The 19,971-nt window shown below is 44.7% G+C and overlaps 1 protein-coding gene across 3 annotated transcripts in view; it reads right to left on the bottom strand.

Moving 5' to 3' along the window:
* Positions 1–18,144, bottom strand: part of si:ch211-106h4.4 (MAM and LDL-receptor class A domain-containing protein 1) — a 29,125-nt gene extending 10,981 nt beyond the window's left edge. Inside the window, exons 1-32 of one of the 3 annotated variants that reach the window (XM_023965415.2) lie at positions 17,995–18,144; positions 17,737–17,865; positions 17,150–17,278; positions 16,967–17,069; positions 16,725–16,896; positions 15,278–15,491; positions 15,068–15,199; positions 14,844–14,968; positions 14,241–14,478; positions 13,891–14,159; positions 13,266–13,356; positions 13,049–13,189; positions 12,813–12,950; positions 11,864–11,997; positions 11,607–11,778; positions 11,377–11,496; positions 9,067–9,221; positions 8,892–8,987; positions 8,515–8,605; positions 8,317–8,436; positions 7,870–7,972; positions 7,641–7,791; positions 7,312–7,531; positions 5,892–6,006; positions 5,166–5,295; positions 5,009–5,087; positions 4,779–4,934; positions 3,796–3,921; positions 3,511–3,723; positions 3,317–3,436; positions 3,007–3,159; positions 2,838–2,929 (exon numbers count right to left, since the gene is read on the bottom strand). In XM_023965415.2, coding sequence (XP_023821183.1) covers positions 2,838–2,929; positions 3,007–3,159; positions 3,317–3,436; positions 3,511–3,723; positions 3,796–3,921; positions 4,779–4,934; positions 5,009–5,087; positions 5,166–5,295; positions 5,892–6,006; positions 7,312–7,531; positions 7,641–7,791; positions 7,870–7,972; positions 8,317–8,436; positions 8,515–8,605; positions 8,892–8,987; positions 9,067–9,221; positions 11,377–11,496; positions 11,607–11,778; positions 11,864–11,997; positions 12,813–12,950; positions 13,049–13,189; positions 13,266–13,356; positions 13,891–14,159; positions 14,241–14,478; positions 14,844–14,968; positions 15,068–15,199; positions 15,278–15,491; positions 16,725–16,896; positions 16,967–17,069; positions 17,150–17,278; positions 17,737–17,865; positions 17,995–18,022 — 4,455 coding nt within the window. In that variant the 5' untranslated portion in view covers positions 18,023–18,144. Of the gene's footprint in view, positions 1–2,837; positions 2,930–3,006; positions 3,160–3,316; positions 3,437–3,510; positions 3,724–3,795; positions 3,922–4,778; positions 4,935–5,008; positions 5,088–5,165; positions 5,296–5,891; positions 6,007–7,311; positions 7,532–7,640; positions 7,792–7,869; positions 7,973–8,316; positions 8,437–8,514; positions 8,606–8,891; positions 8,988–9,066; positions 9,222–11,376; positions 11,497–11,606; positions 11,779–11,863; positions 11,998–12,812; positions 12,951–13,048; positions 13,190–13,265; positions 13,357–13,890; positions 14,160–14,240; positions 14,479–14,843; positions 14,969–15,067; positions 15,200–15,277; positions 15,492–16,724; positions 16,897–16,966; positions 17,070–17,149; positions 17,279–17,736; positions 17,866–17,958 lie in introns of all 3 variants that reach the window. The other 2 variants (XM_078934955.1, XM_078934956.1) reach the window with 2 other exon arrangements.
* Positions 18,145–19,971: the final 1,827 nt, after the last annotated feature.

The following is a 19,971-nucleotide window of genomic DNA, read 5'->3' as shown; positions in this document are numbered from 1 at the left end:
CGGACGAGTCAGGTCTTTAGATCCAGCCGTTACATCGGCGAATGTCCTGTCGCCTAGCAACCGTGAGTCCCGAACAGAGAGGAGTAGTGAACAGGGCATGGAGCTCAAAATTTTCCTGGCTTGTTTCTATCCAACTTTTAATCTTTTAATCTTTTTACTCCGCTTCACAGTCCGCCATTGTTGTCAGAAAATCTCAGGGTTTGGCCGCATTGCATCATGGGATATGGACAGCATAGAAAAAACACCAGACACATCCTAAAAATCGGGAACAAAGGCCATATTCGTCAGCCACATTTGAAGGAGTGGGTGGCTCTGTCCGAATTCCCCCCCTAACTCTAACTACTAAAAAAACAATGTAGTGCGGCACTAGGTAGCAATTTGGACACCACGCTCACTCCTTTTTTTTTTTAACCCTTGTGCTATCTTAGATGACCCCCCCCCCCTTCCATTGACGTGTTCTCCCTACCATGACAAAGGTGGACAAAGGTGGAAAGATTTCATGTAATCCATGGACACCAGTGAAGATCACAAATCATTGAAGAAAAAAGGTTCAGAGCACTGTCTAGTGGGTCTAGATGACCCCACTCCCAATGGTAAAGTGCCTAGGATAGCACAAGGGTTAAACGGCGGATATGACGTTATCTATTTCACAAAGTTAAAATCTAATTAATATGAGCGTTTGAGATGTAAATTTATGAGTCCACTGTCTTCTGAAGATAAAAATCTTGATGGTTTATCAAAAAAATACATTTAAATACATTTTTTTGACAAATAATTTTCTGAAGCAATGCATTGTGGTCTATATTCCATATAGTGAGCATCAAGACTGGTATATTTCTAGGGCGCTGGATTTGGGAATTGTAATTTCAGACAGCACTACAAAATGGTGAACTCACTATATAGTTAGTAGGGAAGGAATTTGGACACAAGCACGAATTTGGACCGCACTTGTCACGGCGCCGTAAAAAGCCGCCTTCAAATGCAACCCCGGAAGAAAGCCGCCCTCCAATTTGGACACAACTAAAGTGCTTTGGTAAAAACATTTCTCAACTCAAAAACTGGAACTAAAAACTAAGAATGAATCCCAATTCTTCCACCACGGCTTCTCCCCACATTTAGCCCTATAAATAGGGAAATTATTGTGTCTTCAAATTCGGACATTGCTGACGCCTCGATGACATCATCAATAGTCGCCGGTAAGCTACCTTAGCGTGTAGCTGCCAGTGCTCAGAAAATACAGAAAAATGTGGGTTTGATAACAATAAAAGTCACGCTAAAATAAAAAGTCTTTACTTACATGTACATGTAAACCTCTGTGCTTCGGAGCACCCCCACATAAAGAAATGGATTTCTCCACCACGCTGAAGAGCGGCGTCAAGTCCCTTCCCCTTAAAAAAAACAAGTTCGGACACCACTACGGCTCCAAATGCCCCTACAACTGGAGGGGTTGGGCAAGAATTCGGATTCAGCCCAACAACTTTACACACAATGCCCCCCCCTCATTCTATCTGACAAAGCTTCGAATCATCAATAAATATAATAGAAACGTAATAGAAATCTAGCTTGATACTGAAGTGGGGAAATGATATTTTGGTGACATGTCAACACCAGTAACCCCCCCCCACTCATATTTACAGAGGGCACTACCACAGTCTTAGTTCCATCTGTCCTTACGGGGTGAATACGGGGTGGATACAGGCGTCATATAGTCAAACCTGTACAGGTGCCCCGCAGGTGGTCTACACAAAATATCAAGGTGGTAGACCCCACAGTGAACCCATAGAGAGAAAAGGGTCATGCACATTTTTCTATACGAGCAGGGGACAGGAACACACCGTGCACTCACGTGCACAACAATGGTACATTCCATTTTCATGACGTCCCTTGAGGTGGTTGTATGAAAGACACACCTGCACTCCCCCCTAAGATGCAGCTCCTCCTCTCTATCACCCTCCACGGACCCGGACCACCCAAAAACCTGCAGACAATCACGGGTCAACCCCCCCACAAGGATGCATGTGACTAAGGCTTTAGCTCAGGAATCATTACGAGGCCTGTACCAGATGACCTTAAGGTCAACGAGGGCTCACACTGTAAAATTATATCAGATAGATATGATACTACAGACCATAAAAACATTTATTGACCAATAAAAATGGCGAATCACACGGAGCCAATGCAGCGTTTTTAAAACGGGTGCAATGGGTTCCCGCCCCCCCCGTCAGCACGCGTGCCGCTGAATTCTGCAGCAGTTGAAGGCCATCATAATAATCTAATCTGCTAGAAATAAAAGCACGCATCAGCACCTCTGCGCTGGCCAGAGAGAGGAACGGGCGGAGTCCTGCAATGCTTTTAGGGAGACAAAATCCTGTTTCCTAATTTGTGGAATAAAGTTCATCTCAGGGTCTTAGATAACAGCCAGGTTTCTCCCACACAGAGGGGTTTGATCTTTTTTTTGTTTTGGTAAAACGGTCACTAAAACCACGTTAAAACTTTATGTCTAAAACAAATCATCGTCAGATAAAAAAGAACACGAAGGGAATTCCTTTCTGTGGGTTTGTCTTCAAATCATCTAAACGACATCGCAGCTAATCTGCATCTAAACAAAGAAAACTAACAATGATGTAAAATACAGACCAAGTAAGCCAAGAAAAGCCTTAACATGTTGGAAATATCAGATCACTGAAAGTATTTGTTCAAAATTTCGTAACATCACTTCTCTTTTTTTCGTGTTGTGGTTTGCTTTGCTTGGCCTCTCTTCCCCATTTTGGAAAAAAGCCGTGAACAGTTGGTGGAAACCGCCGTCTTCTTCAGATCGCCAGCGCTCCCAGACTCACAGTGCAGTTGAAGCTGGGCAGCAACGTCCTGGAGAGGATCTCAGCGGCCTGGCCCTTCAGGGTCAGGTGGGTGGGAGGGGCGACGTAGTGACCTGAGGGAAGCATCAGAGCCTCTCAGACGAAAGGGAATCACCACAAACACGGCCGAGCAGCTGAAAGGGCTTCAGACCTGCAGCGGAGTTTCGGGTGTGGTCCCGGGGGGGTCCGCGGTCGGGCCACGCTTCCTCGCCGCTATGATGTGTCCAGTCAGCTGCAGGGGTGTCCACTTCACTCCTCTCCCAGAAACATAAACCTTCTTCAAAGTCGCAGCGCTCAAGGTTGTCTACACGACCAGCAGAGACAGTGAAAAAGAAGGCCGGTTCTTGTTAAAGTGTAAAAACACAACAGAACAGCAGGTAGACGTGACGGCCCAAAGGGAGGAGCCAAACCCGAAGGTCGCCCGTGGCTTTATCTGCCGCTCAGCAGCCGTGATGGCTCACCGCAGAGGTTCTCATCCGACCTGTCCCCGCAGTCGTCGCTGAAGTCGCAGACCTGCTGGGGGTCCACGCAGACGCTGTTGCTGCAGGTGAACACGCCGTCCGGACACTGAGGTTGGGCCTCTGTGGGAGAACCCAAAAGCTGCTGGGTTAATGAACGCCACCTTCACAAAGGTCAAGGAGGTCAGCGGGCGTACCAGGCAGGGCGCAGCTGGAGAAGGAGACGTCATCGATGGAAACGTGGCCCAGTTGGTTGAAGTCTCTGGAAGCTTCAAACAGAAGGGTGAAGTCCGTGGGGACGCGGCCCACCAGGACCTCTTCGTGCTGCCATACGTCTCCATGGTTACCAGACAGCCACCAGAGCGTGGTGGTGTGGGAGGCGTCCTTCAGCAGAACCCTGAGCTCTGCGTCTTTAAAGTGATAAACATGCAGTCAGGAATCAAAGAGAGCAGCAGCTGGGATGGTTGCTCCAGCTCACGTACCCTCTCCATACGTGTTTTGATAGAAATGCAGCGTGCAGGTGGAGCTGGCCTGTCGGCTGACGGGACTCTGCAATGAGGCGGCGCTCACATGTTCTCCACGATGAGGCTCCACAGCCATGTACCATCCTGCAGGAATCATTTCAGAGCTCGCTTAGACGCAGCCAGCGGATCTGCACACCCAGAACCGGCGTCGCTGGTGCACAGGACTGCACAGGACTGCACATCCGTTACTCTGACACGGGCAGACGAGACTGTCCACGAGAACTGGACTGACCTCATCCAAAGAAAATGGTTTACTTCCAGCTCCAACGAAAGGAAGTTCATTCAGTCGCCATTTTTGAACAATACGGACGCCGCCATGTTGGAGCCAGACGTCGTCAGTAAGCAGTGATTGGTCCGAGTCATTTCTATGGTAACCACTCTTCCCAATGAGGAGTGAGCTTGTTGGCAGACCACACCCCCATCACTTGAAACCCGCACCAAGAGAATCTGTCAATCAAACGTTTTAAACGTTCGATATGAGACCATCTACTTTTATTTTTACTACTTTTACTGCTAAAAAAAAAACAATTAAAAAAATGTGGATAATCAAGAAGCTGTTGAAAAAAAAGATATCAGATCCAGAACGGTTCTCCTGACCAATAGAACGACTGAGTAACAGAGAGAGAAGTCTGTGGGATTTAGGTTTCTTGGAGCCACTTCCTGTTTGGAACGCCAAGGCGGCGGGGTCACTCAGTCCAGTTCTCATTTACAGTCAATGGTTTGAAGGTCTGAATGCATTTGTGAATGCTGCTGAAATTCACTTCATTCACTGATGAACTGCAACAGCAAAGCTGCAGGACAGATGAGGACAAAGATCCACCTCAAAGGTGCCTCTGAACCTCAGAGGTCCAGGTCTGCACCCCAGAAAACGTACAGATTTCTGTCTCTAACAGTGGCGTAATCTTCATGATGCTAAACATCCATCTGGATCAGCGTCTCACCCTCCTTGGTGCCCAGCGTGTTGTCCACAGGGGGCCCAGCGCTCCCAGTAGCATTTCTGCCTCTCGCCCACTTGTACTGGCCGCTGCTGACGTCCTCCCATCCACACGTCCCGTTTTCAAATGAGCAGCCCTCGAACCCTGAGGTGGTTTCATTGTCTGGATGGAACAGAGAACATTTCTGTTATTTCAGGAAACCTGATTCTGGAACGGTTGAAGAGAGGCTGCAGTACGTTTGCAGATGCCCGGTGTGAGACTGATGTCATCGACTGCAACAAAGCCGCCGCCGTTTGACTCTGCCTCGATCAGAAACTGTAACATCAAGTGTAATTACTGACCCTTTGGCTCCACTTTCATCTTATTATTTGTCTCTGGATGAAGTCTTTGTACCTGGAACAGGCTGGACGTGTTCAGAGTCTGAGAGAATCTGCTCCAGCGACTCCCACTGCTGTTGCTGTGGAAGACCAGAGTCTGATCCGACGGACCTGAACGTATGAAGACCCGCAGGGACCCCGAGGCGCTGACAGACGACAGGAAAATGATCAGAAACAAACTCCAAGAACTACATCAATTCTCAGATATATCGCCAAGACGTTTGTGAGATTTGGCTTTGTTATTATTTCACCCTCAACCTTTTCTTGTGTTTTTATCTTCAAGCTTTCGTTAATTATTCGTTTTATTGTATTTAACCTTTAACTTGTAATTGTGTTAAAGTGCTTCTATAAATAAAGGTGATGATGGCGATTGATCCCAACAAGGAAGTCCGACATTTTTAACCCTAAAAACAGGAATTTATCCTTTCACTTTCCTAAATTTGAACCCAAATTAAGTCAATGTGGCTTGATTTCCTTAATATTTCCTGAATTTTGGTCTGTTGTGAAAGGTTGAATGTGGGTCAATGTTAGCAATAAGCAGCAGTAGTGTCTGTTTCAGAGCTTTTCTCAGTCTTGCACAAAGTGAAGCAGGTGATTCATGACAGATTGACATTTGTTCACACTTCTTGAGGAAGTCCGTGAGGAAACTGAACAACAGGATGAAGTGCATCCTTCTTCTGAATTGTGGCATCATGTAAGCCGGTGCAAAAAAGCCATGACTCTGCAGTTTTTTTGTGCTGACCTGTTTTCCATGTGGTACCACAAGGTGAAACAGGAAGCTGTTTTTTCTCCAATCCATTCAGAAACGACTTGAGCCACAGAGCCGTGCTGCTGTGATAAACTCAATAAAAACTGACCTGCATACAAAAGGAAAAAACAAAATTAACAATTCAAAACATGTAAATCTTAGATTTTAGATCATCTTAAACTTTTTTCATAGATAAAGGTGTCCTCTAAAGTCTCTCTCTGGTCATCTTCTGATCTATTTTCAAAGTGGAGTTCTTTCGATGATGATGCAGTTTTTAGACCAAATTAAAAAAACCTGTGTCGTTTTTTTGGGACATAGTTTCTGCAGAGCGGCAGGAGTTCATCAGAAATTCACCTCTGAGGTTCGGCCGCTACTACTGGTGCAGAGCAACCCCACCCCCCCTTCCCCTCCCTGTTACTGAGAACTCGGAGCGGTGGCCCGTTCAGCGTATTTTCTAAGTCAGATGTAGAGGTTTTTTTCGTCTGCTCCTGATTCACAACAATTTAAATAAAGAAATACTCAGAAATGCAGTTTTAAGCTTAATTTCTTAATATATGTCCTCCATCATCAGAAAAACGACACAAAAACACTACAAAACAATTTTTTCAGTTTTTGTTGTTTAAGGGCCGATCTAAAGTTAACTGTAAATAAATCACAGAAGTTTTACACAACCTTCCAGGGGTGGGTGGGGTAGGGAGCTAACCTTCCAGAAACAGTAAAAGCAAAGAATGAGAAACAAATGTTCATTTTTTTGCAGATGACCTCCTGGCGTTAGAATGACTTCCAGTTTGTGGCTTCTTTTGTTTTGAGACAGACTCTGTTCAACCAAGAATGGGACAAAGTTAACAAGAACCTCTTGTGTCTCACATGGACACAAATAGTTGCTGATGGGTTGGAGGTCATTTCTTTGGAGGGAGGGGGGTCAGGGATAAACAGCAGGCTGACCTCGAGTCTGGAAATAGAAGTTGGGAGTGTAACTTTCACAGAATCTTTTTCATGTGTTCATGAGCTCTGAATTTAAACCTGGAACAACTTCACAAACCCAGAAGACCAAGCATTAAGCATTCAAGAGGACCCACAGCACAAAAATGCTCTTTAACACCAACTGTACCCTGGAAAAACTGGACCTTTTCAAGACAAAGTGAAATAAATAGCAGGAGGAGGCAGATATTTTCATACAAAGACTTAGTCTCCCTAAGGAAGAAATGGAGAGAGTAGATACAAGAATCTCTGCTGACACCTGAACCCTTTTTTGGGAAAAATTATAGTTGGATAAATGGATGTTGTTGGGAATGGGATCAAGATAAAAGATTTAGCTTAAAGGTTAGCTTGCTGCTGGTTTTGACCCGTCCAAAGAGGACATTATGAATGACACCATCAAATCAGTTTACAGATCTTAGCAGAGCCTTCGTACCCTCTGGGGTATGAGTGGTATGATCCGTAGGTGGACCGTGTGATCCTCCACTTGCCAAGACCCACTGATGTCCAGCGTCTTTGTGGATGTTGACCCAAGTACACTGTCCAGACTCGAAGTCACAGCTGCCTGCAGGACTACAGGCTCCGTTTTTAAACGAGACGTCATCTATTTTCACGGAGTCACTGGTGTCAGGAACATGATAGGCTCTAAACGCCACCTGTACAGGAAGTTTAACGTTTCTGTTTTACAGTACATAAAAAGTATGCGATGGATGTTTGAATGAAAAAAATCAGAAGAAAATGAGAATTAATCAACAAAAATATTACATAAAATGTTGCAGGAGAAGACACGGTGACCTCTGCCACCTCCCAGCCTGTAGAGGGCGACCCCGGCCGCTGCCAAAGGGCGTCGCCCGACTCACCGCCTCGCTGCACATGAACCGTGAGGCTGTTCGAAGGATCTGCAGGTAACCAGTACCTGTAAAGCAATACAGCAGCATTGAAGAACCGCTCCAAGGGGGTTAACGCGTCAATGCCGTTGTAGAACCGAACTCACCAGAACCGCACACACATCTCTGCAGAAGAGGAGAAGATTGGAGAAAGCAGATCTGCTACTTCAGGCTGAGTGGTGTTTGCGCTTAAAATGGTCATGTAGAAACCTAACAGGGGAATTATTACATTTATAAATGATTCAGTAGGATGATTAATGAAGGACCAAAACTAGAATGTAGTTCTCAGATGGAGTTACAACAGGCCGAAATGACATGGATGTGTCTGCTCGGAGCTTTACTCATCGAAGACAAGAGTCGTTTCAAAAACTTTCAAATATTTAGAGATTTCAAATGTTTCCACTTCTGTTGTCAGTGACAACCGTTGCTTTGATTGGCGTCTGAGCTGAAGCTCACCAAAACCTTCAAATTTGTAGTCAAACCAAACACAGACGTGATGTTTTTGCAGATCAGTGTTGGATTGTATTTATGTTTTTGTATGAGTCTTTGCTCACCCTGTTCTGTTCCATAGGTGTGATCCACTTGATGCTCGGCCCCCTTCCTGCGGCCCCAGTGCCCCCGCTGACTGACACTGTTTTCAAAGCCACACCAGTCGGAATCGAACCCACACACGTCTGAAATGTAGTTTTAAAAGAACGTGAGACAAAAATAAATAAATCCCTGAGCCTCATTTTACACTAGTGTTTACATACTCAGATTACTGCAGGCTCCGCCTCTCACTGTGACATCATCAACAGCGATGAAGCCCCAGCTTAGTGTGTTTCTGTGACCAGTAAATGTTATCTGCACACAAGAAAAGCTGAGTTAAAGCTAAAGAAAAACAGTAAAATACTTCACTTAATGAGGTAAATACATTTTATCTGTGTTTTAGACAATATCTGCTTTTATGCAACACAAGAAGTTCTTGTTTATAGGATGGATAAACAAATATTGACTCATTTAACTCAGTAAACATTACTTGAAAACGTGAGTAGTTGATCAAGATAAGCAATCGATTATTGAACCAATCCTAATCTTGTGATCAAAAAGTTGCATTACTGAAATGATGAAGATTCAGTTTAAAGTTGACCTTAAAACTGTCCTTCATATCGATGGTGAGTCTTGCGTTCGTCCATTCTGGGTTTTGGGTTCCGTGACGAGTCCAGACCAACAACTCAGAGGAGTTCTTCAAGAAAAAACATTTTTTTTTACTCTTTTGGTGAATTAAAAGGTTTACAGATCATATTTTTTAAAATGATACAGACAGTCTGAAGTAGCAGATCCAGGCTGGATACTGAAGGCCCGAGCATGTAGTACCAGAAGTCCACACAGGTTTGGGACTGCAGAGTGAGGGCCGGGACCGAGACGGCGGCTCTCTCAGCGTCCTTCAAACCCGATCCGTTCAGCAGTAAGAAGACACCTGTGCACAGAATGACGGAAAAAAAACAAGAAAACCGGAACAAAGTGATTTCTAAGTCTTAATTTTGCTCGTCAGCCACATCAAATTCATCCACAAAAAATGTTACAGACCAGAACATCTTCTGTTTTCTAAGCGTTCCTGTGGATTTTTTTTGTTATGATTGTAATTTTCGCCAAAATCATAAAACCTTCTTTTCTAGGACATAATTTCTGCAGAGCGGCAGCAGTTAGATGTTCGCCTTTGAACTTTGGACGGGACTGGTAATGCAATCAAGTCAGAAATCTAGGGGTAATCATGGACTCTGACCTGAACTTTAACAGCCATATCAAGTCAGTAACATCAGCAGCATTTTATCATCTGAAAAACATTGCCAAAATCAAAAACATAATGTCAAAGCCAGACCTGGAGATACTTATCCATGCATTTGTCTCCAGTAGGTTAGACTACTGTAACGGCCTGCTCACCGGCCTCTCCAAACCAGCTGTAAAACAGCTTCAGTACATCCAGAATGCTGCTGCTCGAGTCCTGACCAGAACCAGGAAGTATGATCACATTAGTCCTGTGCTCAGGTCTCTGCACTGGCTCCCTGTACCTCAAAGAATAGACTTCAAAGCAGCTCTGCTTGTGTACAAGTCTCTCCATGGCCGAGCACCAAAGTACATCTCTGACATGTTAGTGCCATATGAACCATCTCGTACTCTGAGGACCTCAGGGACCGGCCTCCTGTTGATTCCCAGAGTCAGAACTAAACAAGGGGAATCAGCGTTTCAATATTCTGCAGCTAAAATCTGGAACAGCCTCCCTGAAGTCGTAAGACAGGCCTCTTCTGTGTTCATGTTCAAATCTAGACTTAAAACATTTCTGTTTAGCCGTGTATATGACTGAAAGGTCCTATCTGCACCTTTCTTTCCTTCCTTTCTTTTTAAATCTTTTTTTTTTCTTCCTTTTCTTTTAAAGTAAATTTTACGTTGATTATTTCTATGATGTATTGTGATTTTAATGCATTTTTCTGTTTTGTGAAGCACCTTGAATTACTTTGTGTACGAATTGTGCTATACAAATAAACTTGCCTTGCCTTGCCTTGCCCCCCTTCCCGTCCCTGTTGCTGAGAGCTCTCTGTTTACATGTTCTTCTGCTAGCTTACAGCCCCTCACAACCCCAATTTAACATTAGCGGTGCAACCAAAATGGCAGCAATATCAGATCTATCCATCCGTCCAGTTCTGATCCAGAGTCCAGATCAGACCAGGAAAACAAAGACGTTTGTGGATCTGTTTGTCTCCAGCTGGATGATCAGAAAGGGGCGGAGCAGGGAGCTTGTGGTCCCGCCCAGCGTATTTACTACATCACAAATCTGATCTTTTTCACCTGATTAACAACAATTTGAACCAAGAAATACCCAGAGATGCAATTTTATTCTCGATTTTCTGTCCTCCGTCAGAACAACGACACAAAACATGATGAAAACACCCAAAACACTGGACTGGGACTTTAAAAGAATAAATTAAAGGAAAAAAAAGACATTAATCTCAGATTTTTTGTTTTGTTTTCATCTGCAACAGCAGAGATTTTCTTTAAAAAAAATATAAAGAAAAGCATAACTTCTTGAAACCTGACTTGCTAACCAAAGCTTCCAGCTAAACTGCTTTTTGTGTGGAAATCTAACAATCACCAACCACTCCATTCTAATGTTTCCTATCGTCAATTAAAACCTCTAAAAGTTATTTTTGAAAAAAATAGATTGAGTTAGCTCTTCTTGAAGACCCACTCCAAGTAATATGGTGTTTTAGGGTTTTTAACCATCTCTTGTGGTATTCTTTACATGATGGAGGACATTCATTCATTCATTCATTCATTCATTCATTCATTCATTCATTCACTCATTCATTCATTCATTCATTCATTCATTCATAAAAAAATGAATGAATGATGGAGGACATATGAAATTAAATTAAGCTTAAAATTGCAAAAAAAAGAATAAATAATTCAAAGAAAGGTTATTTGCTTTTCAGTCAATAAACATTAATAAACATTTTCTCTTGACCTTTTGACCCTCCCCCCTTTTATTGTTATCTAAAAAAGATAAATGTCCCATAGAGAAACAGAAATAGCTGCTTCCTTTTGTTTTGTTTCAAACGACTGGAAGCGATCAATACCTTGATTATTCCCAAGTGTGTGATCATAATGAGGACCATCCCAGGGATCCTCCACCTGAAGCCCTGAATGAAGAGTCCAGTCTGCATCATCCCCGACCTCCTGGATCCACCTGCACAAGCCTGCAGCAGATCAACGCTGATGAGGAACGCAGACAACATGGAAAGATACACAGAAACTCGGAATTCATCAAGTTTTTGGAGGGAATTCTACTTTAAAATTTCAGGTTAACCTTTTTCAAAGTTGCAGTCCATGTCAGACGGGGGGGCTGCGGTGGTTGTGGTGGGGGGCGTTAGTGTGGTGGTCGGGGTGGTTTCATCACAGGACCTGCCCCTGATGATGTGGACGTCGTCCACGGCAAAACCTCCAACTTCTTTCGCCGGACAGTTGGCTCGTAAAATGATCTGCGGAGAAAGTCGTCGCTCAGCTTCATGTTGAAACATGTTCTGGAAAAGCGTCACAGCGTGTTAGAAATCTTAAATGTTGTGCCTGGTGAGGGCCTGACGCGCTGTAGTCCACCCTGTCTGGGATCCAGGAGTTGTTTCCGAAACCGCTGGTTTTCCACAACGGACGCAGCTCGCCGCCGTCACTGATTAAGACTGTCAGCGTGATGTCCGACGGTTCTGAACGCGCCAAAAAACAAATGTCAGCAAAAAGTCCATGTTGGCAAAAAGGCCAACAATAAACTTTGACAATGAATAAACAATGAACATTTCAGGTTCATCTCAATTACTAAAAAAGAAAGTATTTATTCTTCCCAGAGGATTTAGTTTAACCCTCCATCCTTTTTGGGGTCACAGGGTTGCTGGAGCCTATCCCAGCTTCTTTTGGGCAAAGGCGGGGTTCACCGTGAACAGGTCACCAGTCCGTCACAGTGCCACACAATCACACGTACACCTGGGAGCGGTTTACACTCACCAGTGAACCTATTAAGCAAGTCTTTGGACTTTGAGAGGAAACCGGGAAAAACCCACACAGGAATGAGGAGAAGATGCAAACTCCACATTGTAAGATCCAGACGGGATTCAAACCGGGGCTTTCTCACTGTGACGTGAAAGCGCCAACCATTACACCACCATGCAACTGTTAGTTTGACCAATCCTGACAGATAAATATTAGTTACTCAGACCTAAAACATTGTGTTTCTGTCTGTTCAACATTCATAAAATACAAATGTAACCCTTGTGCTATCTTAGATGACCCCCCCTCCCTTCCATTGACGTGTTCTCCCTACCATGACAAAGGTGGATAAAGGTGGAAATATTTCATGTAATCCATGGACACCAGTGAAGATCACAAATCATTGAAGAAAAAAGGTTCAGAGCTCTGTCTAGTGGGTCTAGATGACCCACCTCCCAATGGTAAAGTGCCTAGGATAGCACAAGGGTTACAATGAATAATTTCAATCACGTCTTTGATTAAAACAAACTTCACTCACTATGCAAGGCTCCAAAACCCTCAGCAAAATGCCAGATCTCCAGGCAGGCCCGTTCTACAGCGTCCATCGATTCACTCTCCAGCTGGGCTATTTTTCCATGAGGAGAAGATTCCTGACTGGAGAATATTGCAAAGTGACCTGTGGAGGTAAAATATGCCGCAAATGGTTCCATTCAATTCTACAGTATGAAGTGGAACAGGAGCAAAACTTCCAGTTTGGCGGCGGGTTGGTCTCACCCAAAGAGGAGCCTGTGGAGTGGTCTTGTCCTGGAACGAAGCGACCTTCACTCTCACCTGAGAGCCAGTCCCACTCCTCTCCGGATTCTGGGGGTGGATTGTTAACCCACCCGCAGAAGTCCATCTCAAAGTCACAGAAACCTGGGAGGAGAAGCACGGATGCACAGTGAGCGCACAAGCGCTGAACCTAAAGCCGGACATTGGCGTGGGCTCCTACCAGCTGGAGGACAGGCGCCGTTCACGAAGATGAGGTCATCGATGGAGACGTCTCTTTTCGGTCCACCGCCTGCTTTCGCCTCAAAAATGACCTGTCGAACAGAAGTCACAGTGTGTGACGACACTTTTGGAGAAAATGGTTTGTGTTTATCTCAGGCATGTCCAAAGTCTGGCCCCCAGGCTCATTTCATAAAATCCATTAAACAGAGCCCCCAGCACTTTCAGGAACTGTGAGCGATTTCCTGATGGCGATTGTCTAAATTACATCTTAAACTCATTGTAAACTTGTGGCAACACTGTTGTGTGACCTTTCTTAAAGGTCAGCTGAAAGTTGACAGCGAGCATCGTCACTAACCGGACAAAAGAAAATCAACAAATCTTTTAGTGTTATGCGAAACAACAGTGTCTGCCAAAGACGGTGGATGTTTTATGCAGCACCAGACCAGACATGCTAACTACAACAAGCCAACTGGGAATGATTGCCGAGAAAAAATGATTTGGTGATAAATGGACAGTAATTTTGGTAAAAACATATTTTGATTGTGTTCTTTGTGAAGACTTGAAAAACAAGCATTCACAAAACAAAATAGTTCCTCTTTGAAAACAGTTGCCCCCCCCCGGTTTACCTGGAACTGAGTGTCAGGCCTGAGCAGCGTCACTCTCCCGTGCCTCCAGTGCCTCCCCTGATCTCCTCGTTTGGTCCACAGTCTGCTGCCGTTTCCGTGACTGTCTGCAGGTTGAAGGAGAACACTGAGTTCTCCCACGTCTGCCCCCTCCATGTAATACCAGAACGTCAGGCATTCCCCGTCAGGGGGGGTGGGCTCCATCACCGCTGTCATCATTGCACCTCTGGACCCCTCAGGGTACCTCCACAGCTCAGCACTCAGGTAGTACCCTGCAGATAAGGCGGGGCGCCTCAGTGGGCTGAAGGCACGGACGTTTGAATCCGCTGAAGGCTTTTGGTCTTGGAGCAAACCTTGTTCTGTCCCAAGTGTATGATCTGCTGTGGGGCCGGAGGAGTTGCCCGGTTGGGAAGCCCCGGTGATCCGGTTCCAGTGGAAGTCTGCAGAGGGTTGGGGCAGCAGCCCACACAGGGAGCCATGGAAGCTGCACTCTCTCTCTGGAGGACAAGAACTGTCCACGCTGCCGGACACCACAATGTCATCCATGGCGATGTACCCCTGTTCTCCCCCCACCACAGCTTCAATGACGAACTGAGAAAAGATCCGAAATGTTAAGCAGCAACAAAACCTCAAAAATATAAACTATGTGTACAATCCAGAATGTTTATGAAAGCCCCGTCATGCCAGACTTTACTTCCAATTATATAAAAAAAGTACTACAGTTTCCTGCGACAGACTGGCGATCTGTACCTCGCCTTTACCCAACAGTAGCCGGGAAAGGCTCCGGTAACCTTGTGATCCCGGAAGGAATGATGGGGGTTAAGAGGAAAGATGGATCGTCAAGGTTTTTTCCAGTCGTGGCGATTCTAAATTAAGTGGAGTTCTGGATTTGATGGATGCGAATTAGCCACAAACGGCCTGAAGGGGCTTTAAACACAGCCATAACAACAGAAGACCTGTATTGGTTTGTCACTGGTGAAGGTCAGGTCTGCAAATCGCCATTTGTTCCCTTGGGTGCCGCTCCTCATCCACACAACCGTTTCTTCTTCACCAGAGCGCTTCGTGATAAACTTCAGAGAACCTGATATGAAGGACGAATCAACCAAACATGGCTGTAATGAAGAAACGATCTGGACTGGATTTTGGGCTGACAGGCGGCGGATGACAGAGCAGAACTCACCGATGCTGTTTCCAAAGATGAGGTAGAAGAAGCTCACACATATTGTTTGACCTCCAGGTTGAGGGAAACTCATGAGTCTGGCCACTGATGACGGGTCTGTGTTGTATTTGGCCTTTACTAACATGAAGTAGCCTTTAGAAAAAGAAACGTAAGTGCTGCAGAACTGATTCCATAAACACAAAACGCCCAGGTTCATCTGCACGGTTTTACCATTTCCAGACACGTCTTCAAACCTGCCGTTGTTCCTGTCCCACAGCAGACTGGATGAGTAGTCGTGGTACCATGAGCAGGTGTCCTGTTCAAAGTCGCAGGTCAGGCGCTCCGACCCGCCGGGGATGTCTTCCTGTCCGCAGTTCTCAAACGTGATGTCATCCAGCATGACCTCTTTGGTATCCATGAATGATGGGTTGTATGAAAACCGCAGCTGTGGAAAGAGGAAACATTTGCAGACAATTATGACCAATTCTCAACAAATTAATTGCAGAAAGACTTTTTTACATATCAAATTTGTAAGAAGAACACAACAAACACCTTAGAGCTACATACATCATGCCCAAAAGACTGTTGGCTACCCACTCCCCACTCACTGCACAGCCCCGCTGCCTCAACCGACTGAAGGAGCTCCTCAGTTCACCCATTGTTTCGATCCTCTTCCTGACCCTGTGAGTGCAGCCCCCCCCCCCCCCCCCCCACCCCCAGCAGCTCACTCCATAGAAGAGGGCAGATTCAACAACAGCATCATAAAAGGAAGGATGCCAGTCTCCTCAGCCTCTCCTGTGATCTCTAGTTGCTTCTCCTGCAGCAACTTGTTGTTGCCGAGTGACAACAGCCAATTGTGTAAACAGTGCATCTGGAGACCGCTACAGATGTAGACGAGGGGAAAATCAGTCCTGAAAGGACCAGCAGGCACGACGCCACACTCACTATGGGTGAAAAAACGTCCACAACCATCAAAAAAAAGGTTACTATGAGAAGAACTATGAGACTGACATGGAGCCATGATAACTGGCAGCCCACTGTGGCGGTTGGAAAGATACCGGCACAAAACCGAGTGTTTTTTATTTAGTAATGAAATCCTATTTATCAATAATAATTCATTACTTTGGTATTTATTATTGCTGTTTGGAGGGAATTAAGTTATTTCCATCCGTCCATCCATCCATGCATCCATCCATCATCTGTTGGGCGAAGGCGGGGTTGACCCAGAGCAGCTCGTTGGTCTTTTGCAGGACCACACACACATTCACATGCACATCTGTATGGCCTGTGGGAGGGAACCGGAGACAGCCCACACGTGCACGGGGAGAACATGCAAACTCCACACAGATTTGGCCAGGCCTGGCCTCACCCTGGGCCAGGATTTGAACCAGGCCCAGGGTGAGAGTGCTGACCACTACACCACCGTACAGCCGTTATTGCCCTACTCCTGGAGTCAAATGAACATCTAAGATGCTAACAGGCGCACTCTCCTAAAGTGAGGTGTTCACATCATACAGAAACAGTCACACACAGGCAGCAAATGAGAAAAAAAAGGAAACAAAAGACGGAAAGAGATGGAGATGAAGCAGAAGCAGAAAGGAAAGATTTGGGAAACGTAAAGGCTAACTTTGCCACAGAAACAGATGGAGAAAGCTGTCTCAGCTCTTTTCTCTCTGACCTTGTACCCTCCTGGCGGGTTTCCAATGAAGGCGGTGGCGTTCTCCCAACTGCTCGTGTATTTTTTGTCAATGATCAGTAAATCTGTCTCTGCAGCATCCCTCACTATCTGTACTCTGAGGTCTGTGGAGGACAACGGTGATGACTCGCTGTCGTAAATGTAGAACCAAAAGCTGAAAAAAGGAGAGAACATGTTCAGAGACAGTGAGGAGGACATCTTAACATCTGCTGCTGTTTCTGTACCTCATCTGGCATCCCAGACCAGCTGGATGGGCCACCCAGAACTCCAGATGTGCCTTGTGGAAGAAGCCACTCCCCTCTACAGCAGGTAAGTACATGACACGCCCTGCGCCCAGCAGACAGGAATCAACCATGGCATCTCCTCAAAAGGCCACAATCATCGATCTGGTCAGTCAAGAAGGTTACCCCATGGACTTCCTGTGGTGTGGTCTTGACCAGGTGTGGTGGTGATATTCGCCATCTGCCGCCTCCAGTGAAAAGTGGAGTCGCTTCCATTTGTCCAGCCACAAGAGTCTTCCTCGAAATCACAGGAGCCTGAATGACAGCGTTCACCAACACATGACCACTTTCTGAGTCTGGAATTTACTATGTAAAACCATAAACTGTCATTATCTGATAACCCCAACACCCCCTGATGGTTCATTGTTTTCAATCATTTTTTTACATTTTCATTAGACAAATGAAGGAAAATAAAACACGGAGGTTCACAGTAAAAGAGCAGGAGAAAAGGTGAGAGGCTGTTTTATAACCAATGATTATTCCTCCAGGAGAAAAAGCAAAGATCCCTTCACGCTCAGCCGAACCAGACGGAAGGATTCTGGAGAACCAGGAAGTTTCCAGGTTTTCAAATACAACAAAACCGTGAACGTGTCAGAAAAGATAGCAAGCATACGCATTTAGCTGGATTGATTCTCTTTATTAAAGTCACTTTGAAGAACTGAATCCAGAAGCTAAAGATGAAACATTTCTGACAAGAAAATCTGAACTCTGACCACAAAGATCTTCATCAGAGACGTCGGGGCAGTCCGTCTGAAAATCACAGGCGAGCTGAACTGGAAGACATTCTCCAGACGCGCAGCTGAACATCCCATTAGAGCAGGAGGACGCAGAGGCCAGCCACACTGCAACAGAACACCTTCATTGATGCCCCAGCCACAGAGAGTTTGATCAACCGCTGCACCCAACTATGGGTAAGAACGGCAACGGATGCAAACCAATGAGAAGAAGAGGAGATGTGGCCGGCCTCTCACCGCTCAGGAGGAGTAAGGACTGCTTCATGTTTGGACAGACGCCGAGCTTTCCTGAACCTGAGCAGCTCAGGTGTCTGAAGGACTGAGCAGAGGATCAGCAGCCTCACAGGAGGATCCAGACTCTTATCTTCAGTTTAAAGTCCAGCGTGCACCGAGTCACTTCTCCTTTGTGAAAACTGCAAGCTCAGCTTCTTCTCTCTCAGCGAGGCAGAGGTTCAGTTAGAGGGACGACTGCAGGATTTACTGCTCGTGTTTGTCAAAATACATGCAAAAGTTTAAAATTATTATAGAAAAATTAAGTTAGATATAATAAAAATGTAGAATTGTTTGTTTTTCTTCACAACCTGCAGCTGTTTATTCACCAACAGAAGACTTTGAATCAAACTTGATTGTACATCTTATCACAGACACCCTCCATAGACAATGATATGAACTTATCAGAAGCAGAACTTTTACAGCTGGCACTCTGCAGGTATCTGAGCTGTAAAAGGGAGAAATTGCTCTTTTAAAAAAGCCATTTGTCTTTAAACCTCAGGTTCAAAGTTTGATTTTCCATAAATGACAAAGGAAGCAGAGTCAGTCATAACAGAGCTCTGTTTGAGGGTTTCTAGCTAAAGCTAAACCTTCCCAGAGATCCTGAAACAGCCACCCACGTCCAGATCACCTCTGGGATAGATTATTGCAACTCAGTGTACTTTAGTGTCACCTAACGATCACTTAACTGCCTCCAGATAGTCCAGAACGCAGCAGCTCGACCAGACGAGCTCACATCACTCCAGTTCACCTAACCGGCTCCCTGTTAATGTCAGGTTTCAGTTTAAACTTTAGCTCTTTAAGCTCCTGTTCAGTTAACTGACATTTGAACTGTCCACAGCCGTTCTGACCTCCGTGTGCCCGGGTCATGACAGAAACTAGTTGGTCATTTTCTATCATCCGAAAAAGTCTAAATTCAAATGAAATTTTTTGGATATCATTAATCCGTGCTGATAAAATTTAATGCATGGGGTTCTTCTAGAAAATCCAGAAAAAAACAAACAAGAAATGTTTTTTTCTTTCTATAAAGTTGGTTAACAAAAATAAATGGTAAATCGCATAATAACTGTCACATTTTTGAAAAATAACATTTTTGTTTTCTCTCTGCCAAGTTATTATGTTTTTTATTAGGTTTTATAATTTTAGGCTGTTTTTTTTTTTTACTTTTGTTGTTGATTTGCCTAATTTTTAGTTTTCTTTTGTGTATCTCTTATAGTAAAGCAATTTGGTACCATGAAGGAATTGTTGTGCCGTACAACCGAAGCTTCATTCATTCATTCATTCATTCATTCATTCATTCATTCATTCATTCATTCATTCATTCATTCATTCATTCATTCATTCATTCATTCATTCATTCACAGAAAGGAGTTTTTTTTGTACCAGAGCTGCAGAAAGATCCAGTGGTTTGCTTTGGTCTATAGGTTAAATGGTAAACGTTCAAAATACCTCAGTGCTTCAGTCACAAAGCTTCACATTTCATTCAGCTCAGCCTAAAAGCAGAAAAATCAAATGAGGAAGTGAAAATCCAAAATGCAATGAAAAATGTAAAGAAAGGGACTCCTGAGAGACTCCGCCCCAACGCAGGATGCTGTGTTGCTCCATCCAGGATGGACAGGCCGTCCTTTTCACATCAGCAAAAGATTTACGTTCAGAGGAGACTCTGCTGCAGATCTTTACTTCTGCTGAATCAAAGAAGTTCCCCCCCCCCCAACTGTCACATGCCTAATCAAACACATCCCACCAAAGTGGATCTTTAGAATCAAAGTGTTCACGTTATTAAAATGTGGGATTGTTTCCCTCCTAATTTAGCCTCTTTGTACATTTTTCATCAATAGAAGACAATTTTTTAATCTTCATATTTTTCAGTCCTGTTGGCTTCAGTTGAACAGAAATTTCAGCTTCTGCTGTGGTTCAATTCCTGACCTGAATGTGAACGTTCGG

The sequence above is a fragment of the Oryzias latipes genome, chromosome 17 (assembly GCF_053564925.1).
Source record: "Oryzias latipes strain Hd-rR chromosome 17, Olatipes_Hd-rR_3.1".
NCBI lineage: Eukaryota > Metazoa > Chordata > Actinopteri > Beloniformes > Adrianichthyidae > Oryzias > Oryzias latipes.
The sequence above is the reverse complement of the archived record's forward strand: the minus strand, read 5'-3'. Positions and strand labels throughout refer to the sequence as shown.